Consider the following 21,249-nt stretch of genomic DNA (forward strand, 5'->3'; position numbering starts at 1 on the left):
TCAGTCAATTGAGTATCAGTTCAGATCTTGATCTCAAGGTCATGAATTCAAACCCCACGTTGGGCCCCACACTGGTTGTGAAGCCTACCTTTAAAAAAAAAAAGTGGAAGAAAGTAAAATGAAAGAACTATGGAATGGCAATGTGAAGTGTAGGTCTGATGTGGCTAGCCCTGAAGACACTTGGGAAGGGACCAGGACTTCAACAAAGCCAGGAGGCCAATAGAAACTGCAAAGACAAGGGGATGTTGCTCCTTCAGAGCCTTCTCAGAATAGCCACAAAATGCACTTGCATATATCAGAACACCAGCCTTATATGCATGTTATTAATTAATTCAAGTGCAAAGAAGCATATAATATAATTTGAGTCCCTACATCCTTCAAAAACAGCTAACTTAGAATATTACAACAAATATGCTCATAATTGTTGAGGTAAAACACTCTGGCAAAGATGTCTTTGGAGTTGGGAAGATCTATGTTTATCAGTGCCTTGACAGATATGACTAAAAGTCTTGAAATACTATAGAAAACGAAGCAGAAGAAATCTGAAGGCTGCGAGAACTGCCGATGCCGGAAGAGCAAGCATGGCTGGTCTCGTCTTTTGGACAGAGGTCAGAACTGAAGTCAGAGGGAGTCACTGTGAAGGTGTGACGTGGGGTACTTTGTCTGACTTGGGGAACAATGGTAGCAAAGGCCCTAAGTAAGAACAAGTCAATCAATCAGTAGTAGTTTGAAGTAAAGATTACTGTAAAAGTGGGGGGGAAAAAGAGAGAAAGGGGAAATTGATTGAGCTACACTAGGCACTGCAGTGAGAACTTCTCATTAAATTCTTTTTTTTTTTTTTAAATTTTTATTTATTTATGATAGTCACAGAGAGAGAGAGAGAGAGAGAGAGAGAGAGAGGCAGAGGGAGAAGCAGGCTCCATGCACCGGGAGCCCGACGTGGGATTCGATCCCGGGTCTCCAGGATCGCGCCCTGGGCCAAAGGCAGGCGCCAAACCGCTGCGCCACCCAGGGATCCCTTCTCATTAAATTCTTATAGCTCATTAAATACTACTCATTAAATGCTTACAACTTTGGAGGCATCGTCTGGTTTAGAATAGCTGTGGAGAAGAGGCCCTGTCAGTGCTGTCCACCATAGATGATTCCTGTGGACTGCTTATTATTCGGGCATATTTTCCTGTTTCTCATAAATCTCTATCTCTCCTAATAGGAGTTTAATAAACAAGTGTGGTATTTTTTCTGTTTGAAATAAACCTTCTTCATATACTCACTGAATGACTTACTACAAGGCAAGAATAGAAGAATACAGTGGGCCAGAGTGAGGGAAAATGGACTGTAATGCATATATCAGATTGCAAATCAAGGCAAAAACTTTTGAACACCTCTATATTGCACAAAAGCCATGATTCTCTTATGAACATTTTTATGTATGTTCCTCAAACCTTCTTGTTAGAACAGACCATGGAGGTCATCTAGCCCCATCTTCTTGCCAATTAAGAAATATCTCCTGCAAAAGTCCCTTCAGACAACTCTATTCTGGAAACCTCTCAATGACGAGAAAACCACTGTTTCACAATGCAGCAATGGATTCTTTGACAACTTAGTGTCAGGAAATGCTTCCCTATCCTGAATAAAACTCTCCTGTAGCTTTCATTCATTTGTACTAGTTTAGCCTCAGGAAAGACACACAATAATTTAAACTTCTGTTTTCCTTGACAATTCTTCAAATATAAAGGGGCAGGCAGGTATTATATGCCACAGCTGGTTTTTTTCAATGGAAATATCACTGATGCCTTCCTCCTTGAGTTTTCTTCTTTACTCTGTCATCAATCAATGAATGTTTGGGCTTTTTCCAAATTTAGCTATTGTTGATAGTGCTGCTATAAACATTGGGGTGCTCATGCCCCTTCAAATCTATATTTTTGTATTCTTTGGATATCTCCTCCTTTTTCTAAATTCTTTCATATGTATATGTGTATAAATGTGTGTGTATATACTTTTTTCTCAGCATGCATTTCCTTATTGGAATTAAATGTGTAACTTGAAAAGTTTTATTTATGTGTGTGTGTGTGCAGATGATAGGGATAGATGATAGATAGATAGATAGATAGATAGATAGATAGATAGATAGATAGATAATTATGTTTCTATCCTCAAAAGTTCATTGAAAATTGGTATTACCCTAAATAAAAATATGTGATTGCACATTGAGGATCTCAAAGTATATAATTTACATTATAATATGTAAAAGAATAGAATAGATTCTCTTCCCTAGATATTTGTATCAGTTAAGAATGCTTTCAGACAACTAAGGGAACACTAAGTACTGATGGAGTAAATAGTCGGGTTTTTTTGTTCCCAACTGACAAGGATTCTGGATGGTGACATTTACTAGCTTTGTCTCAGTGGTTCAGGGAAGCCACCAAGAATCCATCTTCTATCTATACATATTATTGCCCTGCATTACCATTAGAATGTTGACTTTTACCTTGTTTGTACTTCATGGTTACACAAGGGCTTCAACAGTTCCAAACATCACTTTAGTGTTTGGAACAGGAAAGAAGGATACATAGTACCAACTACACATGTCTCTTTGTATCAAGCTAAGAGAAAAGCTTGATAAAGGAGGGTGGGGCAGGGAGGTGAGGGTGGCTAGTTTCTACCATTTTTGGTGTCTACGGTGGGAAATGACTGAGAAAAAAAAAGATTGTGAACAGCTTTTGAGACAAATAACCAACAATATCTACACATTACTTAATATTAAAACCATAGTAATCCTAAGGTAAATGTGTGTAAAATCAATACTCTCTCTGATTTTTGTGAGATAATCACAGCCTTTCTGGATTCTATCTCTCTGTCTCTCTGTCTCTGTCTCTTTCACACACATACCCCCCCACACACACCTTCAATCAGTCATCTGAGTTGACTCAGCAGGTATTTTATTCATCTTATATCTTTTACACATTTACCTTCAGAAGTGAAAGCAAATTCATTCAAATGTTTAATTCATAGGGATCTGCAATATTAGATGGAAACACTTGCAAGTTGAAAAAATAGAGGGATCCTTGGATGGCTCAGCGGTTTGGTGCCTGCCTTCAGCCCAGAGCGTGATCCCAGGGGCCTGGGATTAAGTCCCACATCTGGGTTCCTGCGTAGAGTCTGCTTCTCCTTCTGTCTGTGTCTCTGCCTCTCTCTCTCTCTCTCTCTCTCTCTCTCTCTGTGTCTCTCATGAATAAATAAATAAAATTTAAAAAATAGAATATTTTTTCCCTAAAAATGTTGATTGTGAAAAGCTAAAGGAAAAACTATTATGTCTGCCACGTTGAAAAGGCTTGACAAAGCTTGTAGGTGAATTGAAAGTCATGACAAAATAAAATCTAGTACAAAGAAGATTTACTGACAATGAACTAAGGGCTGTGATCAGAGCTTGCAGAGTGTGGTTCTGACAGGCATAGGTGTCACGTAAGTATACTTTTTCTTCCTTTTTATAGCTGCTGACATTTCTGAGTCCTTAGATGTACTTTTTAGTGCTAGCTTGTTGTTGTTTTCTACATTGTTTTTCTTCATGCACCAAAATATGAACGTCAGACATGCAGGTGTCAACTGAAAATGGGTTATAGGGAGTGAAATCAAACAACTGCAGAGCCAGTAATTTAAATCAGAATAAAACTAAGGGCAAGTTTGGGCATAACACTGTGTGCATAATTTTGACAATCATATTTTTTCTTTTCACACAATTAGAGTTTATTTTGGCATGTTAGGTCAGGAGAGATCTCAATAAAATAACCTACTTTGTTTCTTGGAGAATTACTAACTAAAACTTAAATAAAGTTCCTAAATTTTTGGTATTGAACCATATTAGCTGATTTTCATTTGTACAACCCAAAATATCTGCTTTGATATTAGCTGGATAATGCAATCATTATAAAATGGGGCAGTGTTACTGGACACAATCATATGCCATCCTTGATCCATCTGGCTCTGCCTGCATAACCCAATCCCCCTTGCCCAACAGGACTCATTCTTTTGCCTTTCTTTCTGGCCAGAGCATTCCCAGTTCTTAATAGTCTCTAGTTTCAGAGCCACGGGAATTTCCCAGGGGACCTCAGCTTAACACACTCACAGTTTTAGCCACCTGCAGTGCCTAGGGCTAGACTTCAAGATGGCCTTCATCTTGCTCAAAGTGACGGGAGCCAATCCCACTGGCCCCACCAGCTGCCCCCACACTGATGGTAACTCAGTAGGATTGTGCAGCAACTTATCCCCATGGGACATACATTATCCAGTGAGAGACAAGGGGCAAAAAGGAGATAGCTAACAAAGTACTTGTCCTTCACCAATGCATGAGCTATTTGGAAATGCAGTACTTGCATAAGGCTCTACAGATGTATCACACTCCATTGAACACCAGCAATATTTCAAGAAGCTATGGCCAGCCCAGTGACTCAAGCAACTCACCACCTTGTATTTGCATTCTGCTGTTATGCTGTTCCTTTTACCTTTCACTCTTGCTTCTTTGGAATTGAACATTCTCCCTCAATAATGGTTTAGCATCTATGACTTCCTCAGGCTATACTTCTAAGGAAGCCAGACTAAGGAAATACATTTTACCTCTAAATGCTCATTATAGGGTATTTCATGGGGGCTACATTCTTACCTACTAGCAACTCAATATGGCAGGGAAGGTGTAAATGAAGTGTGCTAAGTAGGTAGATGAAGGGCCATTATGAAATTATGCAAGAAATCATTTTGAGTTTGCAGTTGTTCATTGAATACATCCTAAAAGACCCATTGTTCTAAGATGGAGCTTAAAAGCTGAGGACACCTAACTATGGTGCAGAGGTGGCTGAAAACAATTCCTGAGGATTGAGTCTGAATTATGTATAAACCCTGCATTCTCTTCTTTAAGAGTCCTGCCTAATTATTTAGCAATGGTAAACCTAATTTCTTCACCTATGATTAAACTGACATAGCAAAAAGTTTCATCACTTCCTGAAACCCATGCTTCCTACACTGTGCAGACACACCTACCCTGCAGACAATTTTGCAATTTTCTCCTCTTTTTATAATGTCTTATAGTACCTATTGTAACACTCATCTCAAAAATTTAGAATTATTTGTTGCATGTTTGTCTTGCCAGCTGTATCAGATAATTCCTGAGGATAGGGATCCTATATCCTTGGCATTCACTTGATGTCTGACATACAGTCATGTCTGAAGTTTAGTGAATTCGTGGAAGAAAGAATAAATTAGCCCTGAATTAATAAACATATGCATTTATAAATGGTTGCAACCCACTTTCAGCTTTTAGGCTTTTAATTCATAGAAAGATTAGATAGATGATATAGATATTGATAGATAAAGATAGGTGTGTGTGTTATCTACACGGTATTTATCATATATATGCTAATATTAAAGATGATGACAGAATTGAAAAATTCTTGTACTAGGAAAAATAAAGTTTAAGAAAACTCATTTGCATATAATACCCAATCATCCTGAAATATTGATTTATTGTTAATAGATATGTTTTTAAATGCAACATGGCATACTTTTAAAATTATATCCATAGAGATGGAGAGTAACTAGGTAGCAATGGGACAGAATCCATATCCTGAAAAAAATGGATTAAAAATATGAGCTGAAATATGAGCTCCTGAGACAAAAATTATTTTTTGATTCTTCCCTCTACATGGTAAAGGTAGAATTTTATCAGCAGCTGCAGAATGGATATATTGCCTTATGTGCCCACACACTAATATCATTAGTCGTCAGGTGGATTTATATCTATAGAATAAAGATCTCTCTTAGTCCTCACACATCTGTTAAATAATATTGGCCACAAATCTCTAAGGGAATTGGAGGACTATTTTTTGCTTTCATAAGAATGATTTGCTTGGGTAAATCTTCAAAATTGATTTTCATGGGAAAATACACCTTGATAGCAGGGTCCTGCAGCATCTGTTCTGAAAACACACAACTTCATACACCAAAATCACCTTGTTTATGAGATCTAAAAAATAAAAGATCAATAGAACTTGGACAGAAAGTTTTTAATGTAAGATCTTCACTGATTTTCAAACTTGGAAGAAACCATCCTTAAAGACATTCATATTAGGAGGAGAGAAATTTTTTAAAGGATTATTTTAATATCCTATTATATTTCTTTTTTGGTCTGAAGAGATAGTCATAAGAGGATATTACAGTTTTAGTTTCTAGATACATTTGATGATGCTAAAAATGAATATGCAAAATTAAGGGATTCAGAAAATAAGAGTGATATTTAAAACAAATGGGCAATCCTATTACACCAAATTTTATTTTTAATCAGTTCCAAACAAATCTTTACTAGAGCCAATTATGTATTACCTTTATCTCAATTTAACAGATTTGCTGCAATAATTAAGCTTCCATTAAGGGGTTTTCATCATTAACATTCAGTGAGATGTTGTCAAAGAAAAAGGAAGACACATATTTATCATTTATTCCATCATTTAGTAAAAATAAATATTATTCCTTAAAGTACAGTTCATATATTTATTTTAGCAGATGTTCACTTTTGATGTCAGGTAAATTAAATTGAATTAACCATGACTATTTTCATTTCTTTAGTATAAGAAATTTATCTGAAAAAAAATTGTAAAGTAAGCATTCAATGACTTTATATTTGTCCTCCGAGCTTTTTTAAGTTTCAAACTTAAAATTTAAAGTTCTAATGAAAAGTCTTTAATGAAAAAGCTATGAATTTAAATTAAACTTTAATACTATAGGACTATGGTATTCTTGCATATAATAGAGTTTCAAAATACTTATTTCTTTAAATGTAAGACTTCATAAATACCAAAGATTCTCACAAGAAAAATATCCCTAATGTAATAGAGTAAGGAGACAGAATAAATGGTGAAAACATTTGATAAATTAGAATGCCTCGTTTTTCTTACATTATTTAGCATCTATAAAAATATGTACATGATATGCAAAAAGTAGAAGTTTTAGTAATTAATTATAAGATCTAGAAAATAACTTTTCTATTATACTTCATTCAGAAAATGAAGATTTTTCTCATGTTGTGCATTTAATGATTCTTCCCCTTAGAAAAATCTACTCAAAATCCTCTTTCTGCAAGAGTTTATCTATATTACTGACTTTTATATTTCTTGAGCATACTACTTTCTAGAAAATCAAGTACAAAACCTCATTTGCCATTTGGTGTATTAGTATTGATACAAAAATATATATTAAAATATGTCCTTTCATTTGTTTTTAATTTTAGATTTTTATTAAAGTGCAGAAGAGTTAAAATGAAAATTTATTGCAATAACATATTACTAGTGTTTTTATTAGTATATTATTACAAATATATTAAAATATGTGGGTTCTTATTTACATATATAAAATAAAATTATCATCCTCTTGTGTACATTATATTATCCTTTGTTCAATTAGGATTTAATCATAAGGGGTGCCTGGGTGGCTCAGTCGGTTAAGGATCTGCCTTCAGCTCAGGTCATGATTCCAGGGTCCTGGGATCAAGCCCCACATCAAGCTCCCTGCTTGGCAAGGAGTCTCCCTCTCCCTATGCCTACTACTCCCCTTGCTTGTGCTCTCTCTCTCTCTTTTTCTGTCAAATAAATAAATAAAATCTTTTAAAAAATTAATCATGAACATTTTCCCTTGACAGTAATTATATTCTGAGATTACCCATTTCTAAAGGACTAATAGTTATTTAACTTTGTATGTATCATCATTAAATGGGTGATTATTATTTGAAATAGAAATCATTTAAAATATACCATTAAATAATAGTGCGCTTTGGATTTTTGGGACATATTAAACAGTTAAAACACTGCTGATTATATTTAGAAAAAGAACCAAAGTATATGAACAAACCAAGATTGATATCTTAATCAAATCAGCTGGATCACGACTATATTGAAGTTTGGTAGGGTTCTGTTTACTTCTATTTTTTTTTTTTTTTTCCTTTTCCAGTGCTATAGCCCTCCAGGCCTTTGAACTGAGAGTATAGTCTATTCCTGGGAACTCTCCTTAGCTGGCTCTGAATTCACCTTGCTTACTTCTCAGCACAGCAGATTTCTAAAACTGTTTTCTGCTTTTGCATAATTTTCAGATTAATATTTTTAACCTTTTGTCCTACCTTGATTCAGAACTCAGCAAATATCTTGAAGTGAAAAATAGTTTTGTGTTCAGAGCCCTACAGATCACAAATCCTGCCAATATTATCCTATGAGAAAAGTAAATGTTCTGCTTCTTTCTCTGTCTGGGCAATTTATGCTTCTGACTCTCTACCAAGTGCCAATCCAGTGTCTGCAGAAGGCCAGCTCACCTCTTTGTACTCATCAGTCCGGAACCATACCTATACTACCCCTTGTAAGAGCAGGTGCTCTCACATGCCTTCAAACAAAATGCTTTTAGTCAGTTCACATCTCCATTCTAGTTGTCATCAATAGGAAGGTAGCTGTGCCTCATGCTTTCTCAACCCATTTAGGAGCCTAATGATTTTGCTTTCTTTCTTAAATATGTCTGCGTTAAATATGGACAGTGTTGGACACTGGTGGATGATACTAGTGGATGATTCAAGTAATTAACCACTTGTTCCACTTTTGCTCTCTATTGAAATTTAACATACAATCTTTCCATTAACTCAGTATATACATTATATATATATGCAACTATTCTTATTATTATATTTTATTCATATAGTTTAATTAGTATATTTATATTTAATACTATGTATTCAATTAATTATGTGTTAAAAGTCATTGGTTCATTTAGTTTTTCAGTGGTAAAACTCTGTTTTGATTTTTGTAATTTTACATGCACTTGAAATTCTAAATGCATTTAACTAGCCTCAGAGATTAACCTTAAATACTCTCGAGTGTGTTTGGCCATTTATTCTTGATGGACTCATAAAAGTCTAAATATAGTTGCTCTTAAATAGTATCATCAGAAATTTTAATTTGGAAGAAATTTAACATATATATTTCTTTTTTTGACATATATATTTCTATATATAATCTACTTCTTAGAGTAATTGTTACTAATTTTGTTCTTCTTAGAGTGATCAAAAACATTTTGTCCTATATCTGTATCTTTTATTTTTCAAACTGAAGAAGACTATTGATTTGGATATACATATATGGTATTCAAGCGACTTAAAATCTTAGTCATTCTTAATCTAATTTTCTTGGGTATTTATTATACAGTGGATTATCTTCCTCTAATGGCATATGCATCATGCCCTTTTTAAATAGATACCTTTTTACATTCTATTTTTTACCATATTATCTAGGCTATAATTCTTTAATGCCACTGTTAAATAATAATGATAAGGGCAATTATTTATTTTTTCTGTTAAATAGATTGCTTTCTCTTTTTTTTAAGTTTTATTTGTTTATTCTTGAGAGACACAGAGAATGGCAGAGACATAGAGGGAGAAGCAGGCTCCCTGAGGGTAACCTGGTACGAGACTTGATCCCAGGATCCTGGGATCATGACCTGAGCCAAAGACAAACACTCTACCACTGAGCCAGGTGTCCCTGTTAAATGGATTAATTTTAATCAGAATATTTGTTAACTTGAAATAAATGCTGATCCTATATGATATAAAAGAGTAATTATATTCTTATTTTACTTATTCTACTTCCTTTACCATTACTTTTATAAATATTGGAATTGCATTTTAAAATTAAATTTGCATATCTATTTGTGATTTTAATTTATTTTTCTTTTTAACATAACCATCCCTTAGATGTGTTTCCATAAACCACACTTGGCTTACAAATAGGTTTTGATGCATTGTCCTCACCGTCTTTGAACATTAAACATTAAAATTTACATATTGAGATTTGTAGTAAAAATTAAATTTCCAGAATTTGTGGTAAAATTAAAACCCATGTTATATTTTGTCAGAACAAGAGTATGTCAGTTCTTTATACCAACTGTTCTCATTAGTCCAAAACATATATTAATGTAATGATTACAAGGTTCTGTAATAAGTAAAATTACAAGATTATACTAATAAAGAAGATTAAATCAGATCCTAGTTAAAGAATTAGGATAGCTAAACCAGTTACAGATTTTCAAATCAGAAATGAGAGCCTCACACTGAGCCCTAGTGATGACCTGCAGAGTATCACCAACAACAAAAGGAATTGACATTATTTTGATTCAGATTTAGGATTATCAATGAGGTTAAGAACATAGGAGCAGCATGCAATATGACCCATAAGATAGCTAACGGTGATTGACCATCTTTTTTAGATAGTTGGTCACACTGCAAGGCTGAGTGAAGATAAGGGCTGTGCAAGTAATGGTTATGGTGAAGTAGAGGTCAGTAAGCACATGCAACAAGAACAATGTAAGAACTACGCCCATGGGGAATATTAAAAAGAAAGTCACTGGTCAATTTCACTAGGGTTTTCAGAAAAGTTTTTATGGTGGTTATGGTTCCTGATCATGTAGTACAATAACACAGCCTCTCTGGTCAGACAGAACCAGACTGCCACGTTTGGATGAATTTAAAAACTCTTTAATTTCTGTGCACCTCAAACACACACACACACACACACACACACACACACACACAAGAATAGATTCTTTGCAGGTGAAAAAAAAGAGAGAGGGAGTGAGGAGGATGCAGAGAGGGAAAAGGACAGGAGACAGAGCATGCAAGTGCAAGTGAGCAGGTGGTGTGGCAGGGAGAGGGTGTGTGAGGGAAGGCACAAGGTATGTATACAGTACTTCTGGACAGAGACCTATTATACAGGTAATCATGGAGGGGTTTGAATGGTATAGCATTCTGCCAATTTAAGGTTTGCATTTTTAAAATAGTGTCTTGTAAGTATTATAGAAGGGCAAACCTGAAGCACTGTTTTTAATTATCTCCTTTTTATCAAGAACATAAAATTACGGAAATGTGCACCTTCATCTTTGATGTTCTTTTTCGTTACATGAGAAACTGGATGACTAAATTCCAAAATCCCCTCTACAAATTAATGGATGCAGGTCACTATCAAAAGTCAGGAAAAGCAGAGATAGGAAATCCTACGGAGAAGTTAAACAATAATTTACTGGCTAAGCACTATGCTCAGGTTTCGTAACTTTTTTTTAAACAGGAACTTATTTAAATCTCACTGGACCTCAGCCTGCCATTTCTACTAATGCAGTAAACTCAAGTTGGTGCTTCTTAGCATCTCAGTCACTTCTAAATTAGAATTCACTCTTTTGGGGTAAATACTCAATTCCAGTTCTCCTTTTTCCTTTTCCTCCCTTCTCCCTGAAGGAATAATGTATGACTTCAGCCTTGGTCTCTGGAAACTCTTCTGTGGGGTTCCTCCCCTGTGTTCTTATGTGATTCCTGTGTGTGATCCTGCCAGTATCTCCAGTTCACATGTCACAAAGCTGCTTCTTATCTTCCAGCACTTGTGTTATTTTCTCATCAGCCTAGCAGGCATGAGAAATCTCAGATTCTGGTGTTCACATTCAAACATCTCCTCTACCTACAGCTGTTCTATCATTTTGAAACCATCTTTGATACAGAGATTCAGTGAGGACCTGGGGAAGAGAGTCCAAATCTCTCCACTGGGATTTCCCAAGTTAATTTGTGCTTTCTAAAACTACTTCCCCAACCGTCACCTGCCATGCCAAACTGCAGGAGACCCAGCCACTCCCTGCTCACAACTCTCTCTCTCTCTCTCTTTCTCTCTCCCCCCCCACCCGCCGTCTCCATGCTTATGTCTCAGTCCACAAACTATTCTTCCCGTGAGATGAATTTGCTTGTAATCATCAGGCATTCCTTCCCACTCTCATGTATGTATAAACTCTAAGTTTTGTAGCCATTAGAATTCCTATGGACATTCAAAGTTAATAATTTAGAAACTTATTTTCTTCTGCACGAACTTACTTTCAAGACTAAGTTAACCTCAGAGAATTTGATTTTTTTGTTCTGAGATAGTCTGTCTTTTCATTTGTTCAGCAAACATTGATTGAGCACCTACTAAGACCCAGATATCTCTTGCATGTAAGAAGTAATGTATTGAATAAAACAGAAACCTGTGACATCATGAACTTTTTTCTAAAGGGAGAGGGCAAGCAGATCATAATACAAAAAATATAAAATAAATGGTATTTGACAATGTTAAGTGATACAGAAGGAAAGAAATAAGGCACTATTTTAGATCTTTATTCTGCTACTTCTAAGCCTAGAGGTTTATAATGAAACATCAACTTTCTTCTTCACATCATGGTGACATAAAAGGATTCATTTGGTCTTATTTTATTTTATTTTATTTTATTTGGTCCTTTCACCCATTTTAATGAAAAATTTTGTTCAGGTAACTATTTGTTGATCTCAATTTAAAATTATTCAACATATTCCCTAGTTAGACCATATGAACACAGATTAACTAGGAAATCTTTGCAGCTCTCTATGGATTGTCCACATTGTAAAAACATGGTATGCTCCAAGTGTATGCACATGCACTTGTGTTTGTACTGTGAACCCGACAATATATGTCTATCTCATTTATTTGAGGTGTTGCAATAGTCTAGTTAGAAGGAAATGTTCCAGCGTGATTCTAGAGAAAAATAGAAATTAAAGTACTATATATTGTTTTCCTGAACAAATCTGAAAAAGCCTATTTAAGTATGCAATGACATAGGTTTGATTTTGAATACTGACTTTTATTAAATACTATTTTAAGTAAATACTACGTAAAGAAGTGTCATTTGTTTAACATCAGTCATGTATTTTATGTCATTCATAGAACTAAAATCACATGTTGGGGGAACTAAAAGAAGAAGGCAGAATTTCCATTCTCAGAGGGTTTTCAGTGTCCTAGGAATGAATGATAGTTCCAGAAACATTCCACTGAGTTGAGCATTATCTTACCACGATTTCACAATAAAACAAAAATAAGTTGATATTTGATTTTAAGATATTTGAATTTCATACCATACTTTTATAAGACTTATGTTCTCAAATAAAATAAGAAATTTTCACTACCTAGAGTTTGTTTCTTTTGAGTAGGTCATACCATCCTGAATCTAGATATTGTCTTTTGAATATGTAGAAGTCATTAAAACAAGTAATACGTCTGTAAATAACTGTGGTATAAAAATTATTGGAGATGCAAAGCTTCTTGCTTTGTCCATAGCACTCTGCGTCTCAGGGCATCTTCTGTAGGACAGCTGTGCTTTACTACCTGATAGAAGGCCAAATCAGCTGTTTCTTGAGCCATTGTATTAAATCTCCTTCTTTTCTGGAACTCTCTATAAAATTTTAAAGTATCTATAAATACTCTGGAAGAGGTCACACAGTTTCATCAGATTTTAAAGAGGTATGTGGTTAAAAATGATTTATAGAAATACTTTGCTGGCTTTGAAATAAATGTCTTTCCTTAGGGTAGCCATAAATTCTAATTCTATACTCATCCTCGAAGGTAGAATATCTACATAAATAAAATTCTTCCATCCAGGAGATTTATTTATTCTTCCTTCCCTCACTCCTCTTCTTCCTCCCTACCTTCCTTCCTCTACTCTCTCTGTCATTTCTTTATATTATGAGTACCAATTCAAGTATGCTTCCTGTTTTTATTAAGATGTGAGGGGTTCCTGAAAAAATATAGCATGTAAATTGTAACTTCTCATACTTTCACATAGACATTATATTCCACATTCTCAGCTTACATCAATGTGATGTTAAAACGTTAAGTATTTACAGATTTATCTTTCTCTTTTGGGCTAAAAGCTTTAATATGGATTTCCTTCATCCAAATGCACTGTACTTGGTAGTTGTGTATGTCACTTGCTGTTCTTATAGAATGACAAGGCATTCCAGCTGAAAATCATACTCTGCTTCCTTTACAGCCATAGGATTAATAGCTTAAGTAATCCTGCTCCATAAACAGCTAGTTTGATGTGACTGCAATTATTTCCTTTCATCTCTTCAAGCCACTGATTCTTTTTGTTCAAGATTATATTAAATTTTCAGCTTCTCATAACACAAATTATTGGTTCGGAAAACAAATAATTAACATTGGTTTCTAAGAAGTTTAACATTAAAAACATCTTTCAGACAAATTTTAATTTTCCTTATTTGCAGAGCAGTCTAAAAATGATGCAGAGAATTTAGGATTTCCATTATTTAGAATTAATATTGTTGCCAAAAGTAGACAATTTTTAAAACTTTGCTCTAAGAATGCATTTAAGAATATATTATTTATAGTTTGATATTTTATTACATTTAATACATTAAACATTATTTCAACCATATGACATACAGCATTATTTTTAAAAATAAATTTAAATTGTCATTAATGTTGCCAATAGTTTTATCTTATTAAGCTATTTTAGTGATATGGTTTCTTATGACTACTAAATGAGTAACCTAAAACAAAGTACTTCTAACATTTTTTACATTGAGTTTATTCATAATTTAGGTTTCCTAAAGTATGTTTGTAAATGTAAAAGCGGGCACACTGTTTCCAACTGATAAACACTTTCACACCTGAGGAAGAAACTTCCATTGATTCCTTATCCCTCCAACCATGGGCATGCCTGCAAAGTGATTGAGGCTCTGAAGGTGAACAGCTGGCAACCTCTACTCTGGGACCCACTGAGGTTCACACATGGTTGTCACTCACTTGGTACTTGCATATATAAATCCTAATCTAGAGTTGCCAAGAAAACAATAAAGGCACAAAGGATAGTACAAAAAGGACATATTTGCTTAGCTTCCTTAAAATATTCTCATTGTCTTCAAAGGAAATCCAATCTTCTTTTACATTAATTTTTGTCTTATTATTTATTGTATTAATAATCATCACTTATTGAGCTCTAACTTCATGACATTTGTTTTTTTTTTTTTTTTTTTTTTTTACATTTGTTTTTTCATTTAATTTTTCCAACAAATATATCTGGCTAATATTACTATGGACATTTTACAAAGGATGGAAATTAGGCACAGGATAATTAATAACCTGTCTATGACTGCAAAGCTTGACAATGTTATTTTATGTCTACATTGTAGCTTCTGCACTGAACTTAAGTTCATTTCATACTGCAGACACTTGGACTCTTCAGACTCTGTAAACTAGCATCATTATGCTATTTTCACAGCTTGGAATAACTTTCATTTTCATGTTCCAGCACTTACAGTACCATGACTCACATTGGTAGAAGATCATTAAAGATCACATTGGTAGAAGATCATTTTTAGAAATGAATGAATGATAGTCTTCACACTTCTCTTTGCACATATCATATATATATATATATATATATATACAAACACACATATGATACATACATATATATACATATATATATATATATATATATATATATATATATATATATATATAGTGCATGTGCACATTTATATACATTACTGTGGCCCAAGCATTGTTACAATTACTCGGATTATTCAGACTTTTTTTCAGGTTAAAAAATTAAAAATTACAAAACTAGACAGTTCATGCTGGAAGACAAGGGTCCATACAAAATATTGGTAGAATTTTATAATTTTTATAACAATCTGTAAGAACAACAAAAAGCATAGTTCCACAAAGTATTCAATATGGATTTTTAAATTGATTAATAAAAGATGTTTAGGAGGCATTTTTTTCTGTCTCTAGACTATCCTGATTTTAGCTGAAGATACCAGTAGTTTAGAGATTCTTTAGTTGATTCCTCACCAAAACAAAAACTATTTTGAAATGACTATAGCAATGTAAGAAAGATATATGTTTTTTGTACATGCCCCTGATTAGATAACATGAATCTTCTAATGTTTTCTTTTTTTGTATATGTTTCCAGTAAGTCTTTTCTTGTACATAAGCCATTGATGATTCTCCAACTCTGTGTACCATATCTATTAAATTTCCTGTTAGTTCATATTTATCAGTAAGACAAAGGGAACCAAAACTAACAAGGAAAATAAAATAATTCAGTAAAATAGTTTCTAAGTGAAAACAGTGTTTAGTGTGATGTAGATTATACCATACAGAGTTAGCATTATAGAAGTTTCTCTAGAAAGCCAAAGAAAAATAAAAATTGGTTTTGATTACTGAAGATTCTGTTGAACAAAGACTTTGTGTGCTATAAGGTTATTTGTCTAAATCTGATGTTCATTTTAAGTTGGATTTTGAAGTTTGTTTATATGACAGTATAGAGGAATTTTTTTTCCTCTGAAGATTAATTTTAAGTTGTTATGAAATGTCACTCATTAAATTATTTAAAGTAAATGTTATACTTTATTTGGAGTCCTGAATGAAAATATTTTGATACATATACTTTTTTATCTTTTAGTATTTGAGTATTTCATTTCCTTTTCTCTTGAATGTTAAAAGAAATTGAAAATAATATTTCAAGGTAAAAAAATAAATTACAAATATCACTCTATATTCTCTGTAGATTCTTGTCTAACATTATATGGAAACACAGGCTTTTAATATTTCATAAATGAGAAAATTATTAGATGAAAATCTTTTTCAAAATGCTTCCATATCATTTTGGTAGCCAAAATCTTTTACAAAGTTGTAATTGGTGTTTGATAGGCAATGATTTTAATATGACAATTTAGAATATTAGTATATATCAATGTACTAAAAAATAGATTCTCATAAGTTTGAGGGCTCTTGTGTAACTTTATGTTTATTGTTCTCATTTTTATTATTTATTTATTGTTGCAGATTAAAAAAATCAACCGAAACTTTCCTGTAAACCAGCAGGTAAGAGGAAAAATACTTGGAAAGACAAACCATATATTTCTTTCATTTTATCTACTACAGAAGATAATCCTGATTCATTTAATTTTTATGTGGAAATAATTGGCACTCTCATTTGCTCTCCAGGAAAATACATAATTTATTAGATTTCTTTCATATTATGTAATATATCTGTTTCTTTAATCATATTAAAAGCAATTTAAAAAATTATTTTATCTAAGTAAATAACCAAAACCTAGTTTTGTTGTATGTATTTGACAAAATACATATATTTATTTTTATTTGAATATAATATTGGAGAACTAGGAGAGCTATTTACATAAAATAGCTTGTATCTTAGTAGGAGATCTATTTTTCTTTATTTAAACTCAAGTTGTTTAATATATAATATATTATTTGATTCAGGGATAGGATTTAGTGATTCATCAGTACCATATAATCCCTAGTGCTCATTGTATCAGGTGCCCACCTGAATGCCCATCACCCAATTACTCCATTCCCTGACCCACTTCCCTTCCAGCAACCCTCAATTTGTTCCCTATAGTCAAAAGTCTTTCATGGTTTGCCTCCCTTTCTGTTTTTATCCTATTTTATTTTTCCTTCCCTTCCCTATGTTTATCTGTTCTGTTCCTTAAATCCACATTTGAGTGAAATCATATGGTACCTGTCTTTTCTCTGACTTAGCATAATACCCTCTAGTTCCATCCACATTGTTGCAAGTGGCAAGATTTCATTCCTTTTGATGGCTGAGTACTAGTCTTCTACTTTATCCATTGATGGACATGGACATTGCTGCTATACACATTGGGGGTCCATATGCCCCTTCAGATCACTATTTTTGTTTGGAATATCTATGTTTAATTGATCTAAAAGTTAGAAGGAATTTTCAAAATTAGAAGACAATATTTAACATGAGTCTAAATGAATGCATAGAATGAAAATGATGTATAACTAATCCAGCCAAGAATTTAGTTATTAGATTAATAATTGATTATAGAATAAAGTAATTGATTATATAAAATAAATAATTCTATTTATAATTTTATAAAGCTGCAGTTAACTCTTGCATTGCCTTCATAAACATTATGAAAACATTCATTTGAATGAAGAAAGTAAATGTAGGCTCCATTTTGGACTGATGCAATCAGTTGTGTGTCAGGTTTGTGTGATGGTAGAGAAGCAAAGGCCAGCCATGCATTTCTTAACCTTGACATCAACCTCAATGTGTAACCATTGATCAACATCCAAACATCAATCCACTTATAAATAGGAGGTCAATCGCAAGTTAATTTGAATGGTAAAATTTTAAATAACCCAACTTAGGAAAACTAAGTTGCTTTTTTTTTAAGATTTTATTTATTTATTCATTAGAAACAGAGAGAGAGGCAGAGAGATAGGCAGAGGGAGAAAAGTTTTTTTTGTTTTTAAGACTTTATTTATTTATTCATGAGACACACACAGAGAGAGAATAGAGACATAGTCAGAGACAGAAGCAGGCTCCATACAGGGAGCCCGATGTTGGATTCAATCCTAGGACTCCAGGATCACGCCCTTGGCTGAAGGCAGGCGCTCAACCGCTGAGCCACCCAGGCATCCCTAAGTTGCTTTTCTTATCTAAACCTCAGTTCCTTCATTGGTAATATTTTAAAAGTGCAACTACTTTACATGTTTATTTTTAGAGATTAAATAAAAAATGTAAAATTCTCAGTATATGCCATTATTATCATTAATATGTTAAAATTTTAAATTTGTTCTTTAGAATACAGAATTTATGGTATTGTATAAATTATATTATTAGTGGTGCCACTAGCCCAGACTAGCCCACAAAGTTACGTGTGACTGAAATACTAATGAAAATAGCTCTGGAAAGTTCAGTGTGTCTACAGTGCTCTGAACTATGTCTTTACAGCTATCAGCATATCTTGTTTCTGAGCCATGTTGATGTTTTAGGTAGATGCAGAAGTTGGAGAGCTGTATGTCATGTGTCTCACTACATTCCACTGTGGTTACATCTGAGGCTCTTGTTTGTGGTGCAGAGACCAAAGCTCTAGCCCAGAGCTACTGATTCACTAGCTCTGTAATGATACCTGGGAAACTCTTCTGTGGCTCCCATTCCATCCCAGATGCTTCTGATGCCAGTAGGACGTTACTTAGAAAGCAGTTTAACAATTTTATAGGGCTATAGTGGAGGAAAAATTCATTAATGAGAAATTCAGATAGAAAGGAACATCAGCCATCATAGAAGGTTGTAATGCCCATCAGTAAACATAGTCGTTTTATAGTCAGATACATAAAATTTAGATCTATTCATTCGGGGAATTCTTGCCAAAAATGTAATTGATGAATGTTTCTTTAAGACTGACCCTAATATCTATGTTATTATCCTTCCTTGCCCTTCCTAACTTCGACATATGAAGTATTAATAATTAGCGTAGTTTATATTACTATAAATATTTCATAATCCTAATAACCTATGACTATTCTTTATTTACAATGACAACTATATTCAATGCTCCCTACATTTTCCCTTCAATGACCTGTGGCATTCTTTGCCACCTCTGCATTTACCTATGTTTTGAATAATAGTAAAGTAAGTAAGAATCTGAAAAAACTTACATATAAAATAAATAATAAAAACTATTCAATATGCCAAGCCACATATATGTTAAAAATGTAGATAAACGTTAGTATTCATAGCTTTTTATTTGATAGCCTTATAATATTATTATACTGAAATTTTATTTCAAATCTCTTAGCATTTCACTTTTTTAAAAAAATCCTAATGAATTCTTGACATTTTAAAAACTGAAAGCAGAGTTAATAATTTTTTTATTTACTTTCCATCATGGAAATGAAGATTTCTGGGAAATAGGATTCATTTATAGTCCAATATTCATGTATACACACCATTGGAAAACTCACTTGCATAATGTGATAGCAATGCATTAGGAGGCCAAGATACATTCCCTACTTAATAAAATGTGAGCCACCTTAATGAATAAGAATCCAAAAACAGATATAATCTCATCTCTCCTTCAGATTTAGCATGAAAAAAAAATACTCAACCCTGTAAGCCATAAAGAACATGCAAATTTAAAACATGGTGAAATAGCACTACATATACACTAGAACAGCTAAGAATTTGCACGGAGAACCTGGAGTTGTTATACACTACTAGCGGAAATGCAAAATGGCACAAACACTTCAAAGAGGCTGGCAGTTACTAAAAGGTCAGATCTACACCTACCAAGTGATCCAGCCAGTCCACTCCTAGGAAGTAAAAGCATGTGTTCCTACAACAACTTGTTTATGAATGTCCATAGCAGCTTTGTATGTTAATAGCCCAGTTAATTACAGGAAACAACTCAAATTCCAACAGGTGAATGGACATACAGTATCATATCAATACAATGGAATGTTACTTAGCAGTTAAAAGGAACACACTCTTGATATGTGCTACAGCATAGATGAATCTCAAAATGATTGTGCTGAGTGAAAGTAACTATGCACTGTCCCCTCCAAAAATACAGTATATTCTGTATGATTCTATTTATATAATATTCTAGGGATTGAAAACAAAGGTACAAAATCAGAAAGCATATCAGCAGTTGTCTGGAAGGGAAGGGAAGGTGGTAATAGAAAGGGAGTATAAAGGAGCATGAGGGAATCTTTTGGTGATGGATATGCTCATTATGTTGATTATAGTGATGGTTTTATGAGTGCATAGATATGGCAAAATTTATTAAACTTTACCATTTAAATATGTGCCATTTATTTATGTCATTATACTTCAATAAACTCTAAACCATTTATTATTAAAACATCTGGGAATTGGGGGCACCTGGGTGGCTCAGTAGTTAAGTGCCTGCCTATGGCTCAGGTCATGAACACGAGGTCCGGGGATTGAGTCCTGCATCAGGCTCCCCACAGGAAGCCTTCTCCTTCTGTCTATATCTCTGTCTCTCTCTATGTGTCTCTCATGAATAAGTAAGTAAAATCTTTACATAAGTAAATAAATAAAACATCTGGGAATCAAATAAGTTAAAAATTATATTAAACCAAGGCCATTGGGATTTGCTTTAGTCTTAATTATTGTCTAGACTTGAAATTATAATTGTGTATCTCTTAATTCACTTTTTGTTAGGAGTAACTTTCTCCTTTCTTCTATGTATCTAGAACATAACCATCTGTCTTCTCTGTCATAATTTTGATCAGATTTATTTATTTAAAAAAATGCTTTCAAAAAAAATGCAGTGAAATTCAGTTTCAATTGATATGCTTCCTGAAAATCATGGAAAAGGGGGACAGTGGTCTTGCTGCTAAGTATCTGTTAAGCAGTGGTACTCAGCTAGGTGTTAAATTATGTTGTGATAATTTGCTCAATGAATTAGAGATCATTTAGGCAAGCAGACCTATATCACACTGCTGTACATGCCTAACTCCATTATGTAATAATTTATTGTTTTTCATTTTTTATTATTATTAACTAAAATTCCTTCCA

The 21,249-nt window shown here is 33.5% G+C and overlaps 1 protein-coding gene across 6 annotated transcripts in view; it reads left to right on the forward strand.

Moving 5' to 3' along the window:
* Window positions 1-21,249, forward strand: part of SNTG1 (syntrophin gamma 1) — an 818,484-nt gene that overhangs the window by 652,524 nt on the left and 144,711 nt on the right. For all 6 annotated transcript variants that reach the window (XR_007407164.1, XM_049103928.1, XM_049103927.1 and 3 more), the window contains one exon: window positions 16,713-16,751. Coding sequence is in view for 5 of the 6 variants with exons in the window: in XM_049103928.1 (XP_048959885.1) it covers window positions 16,713-16,751 (39 nt within the window). In the remaining variant the exon portion in view is untranslated. The remainder of the gene's footprint in view (window positions 1-16,712; window positions 16,752-21,249) is intronic.

This window comes from Canis lupus, chromosome 29 (genome assembly GCF_003254725.2).
Source record: "Canis lupus dingo isolate Sandy chromosome 29, ASM325472v2, whole genome shotgun sequence".
Classification (NCBI taxonomy): Eukaryota; Metazoa; Chordata; class Mammalia; order Carnivora; family Canidae; genus Canis; species Canis lupus.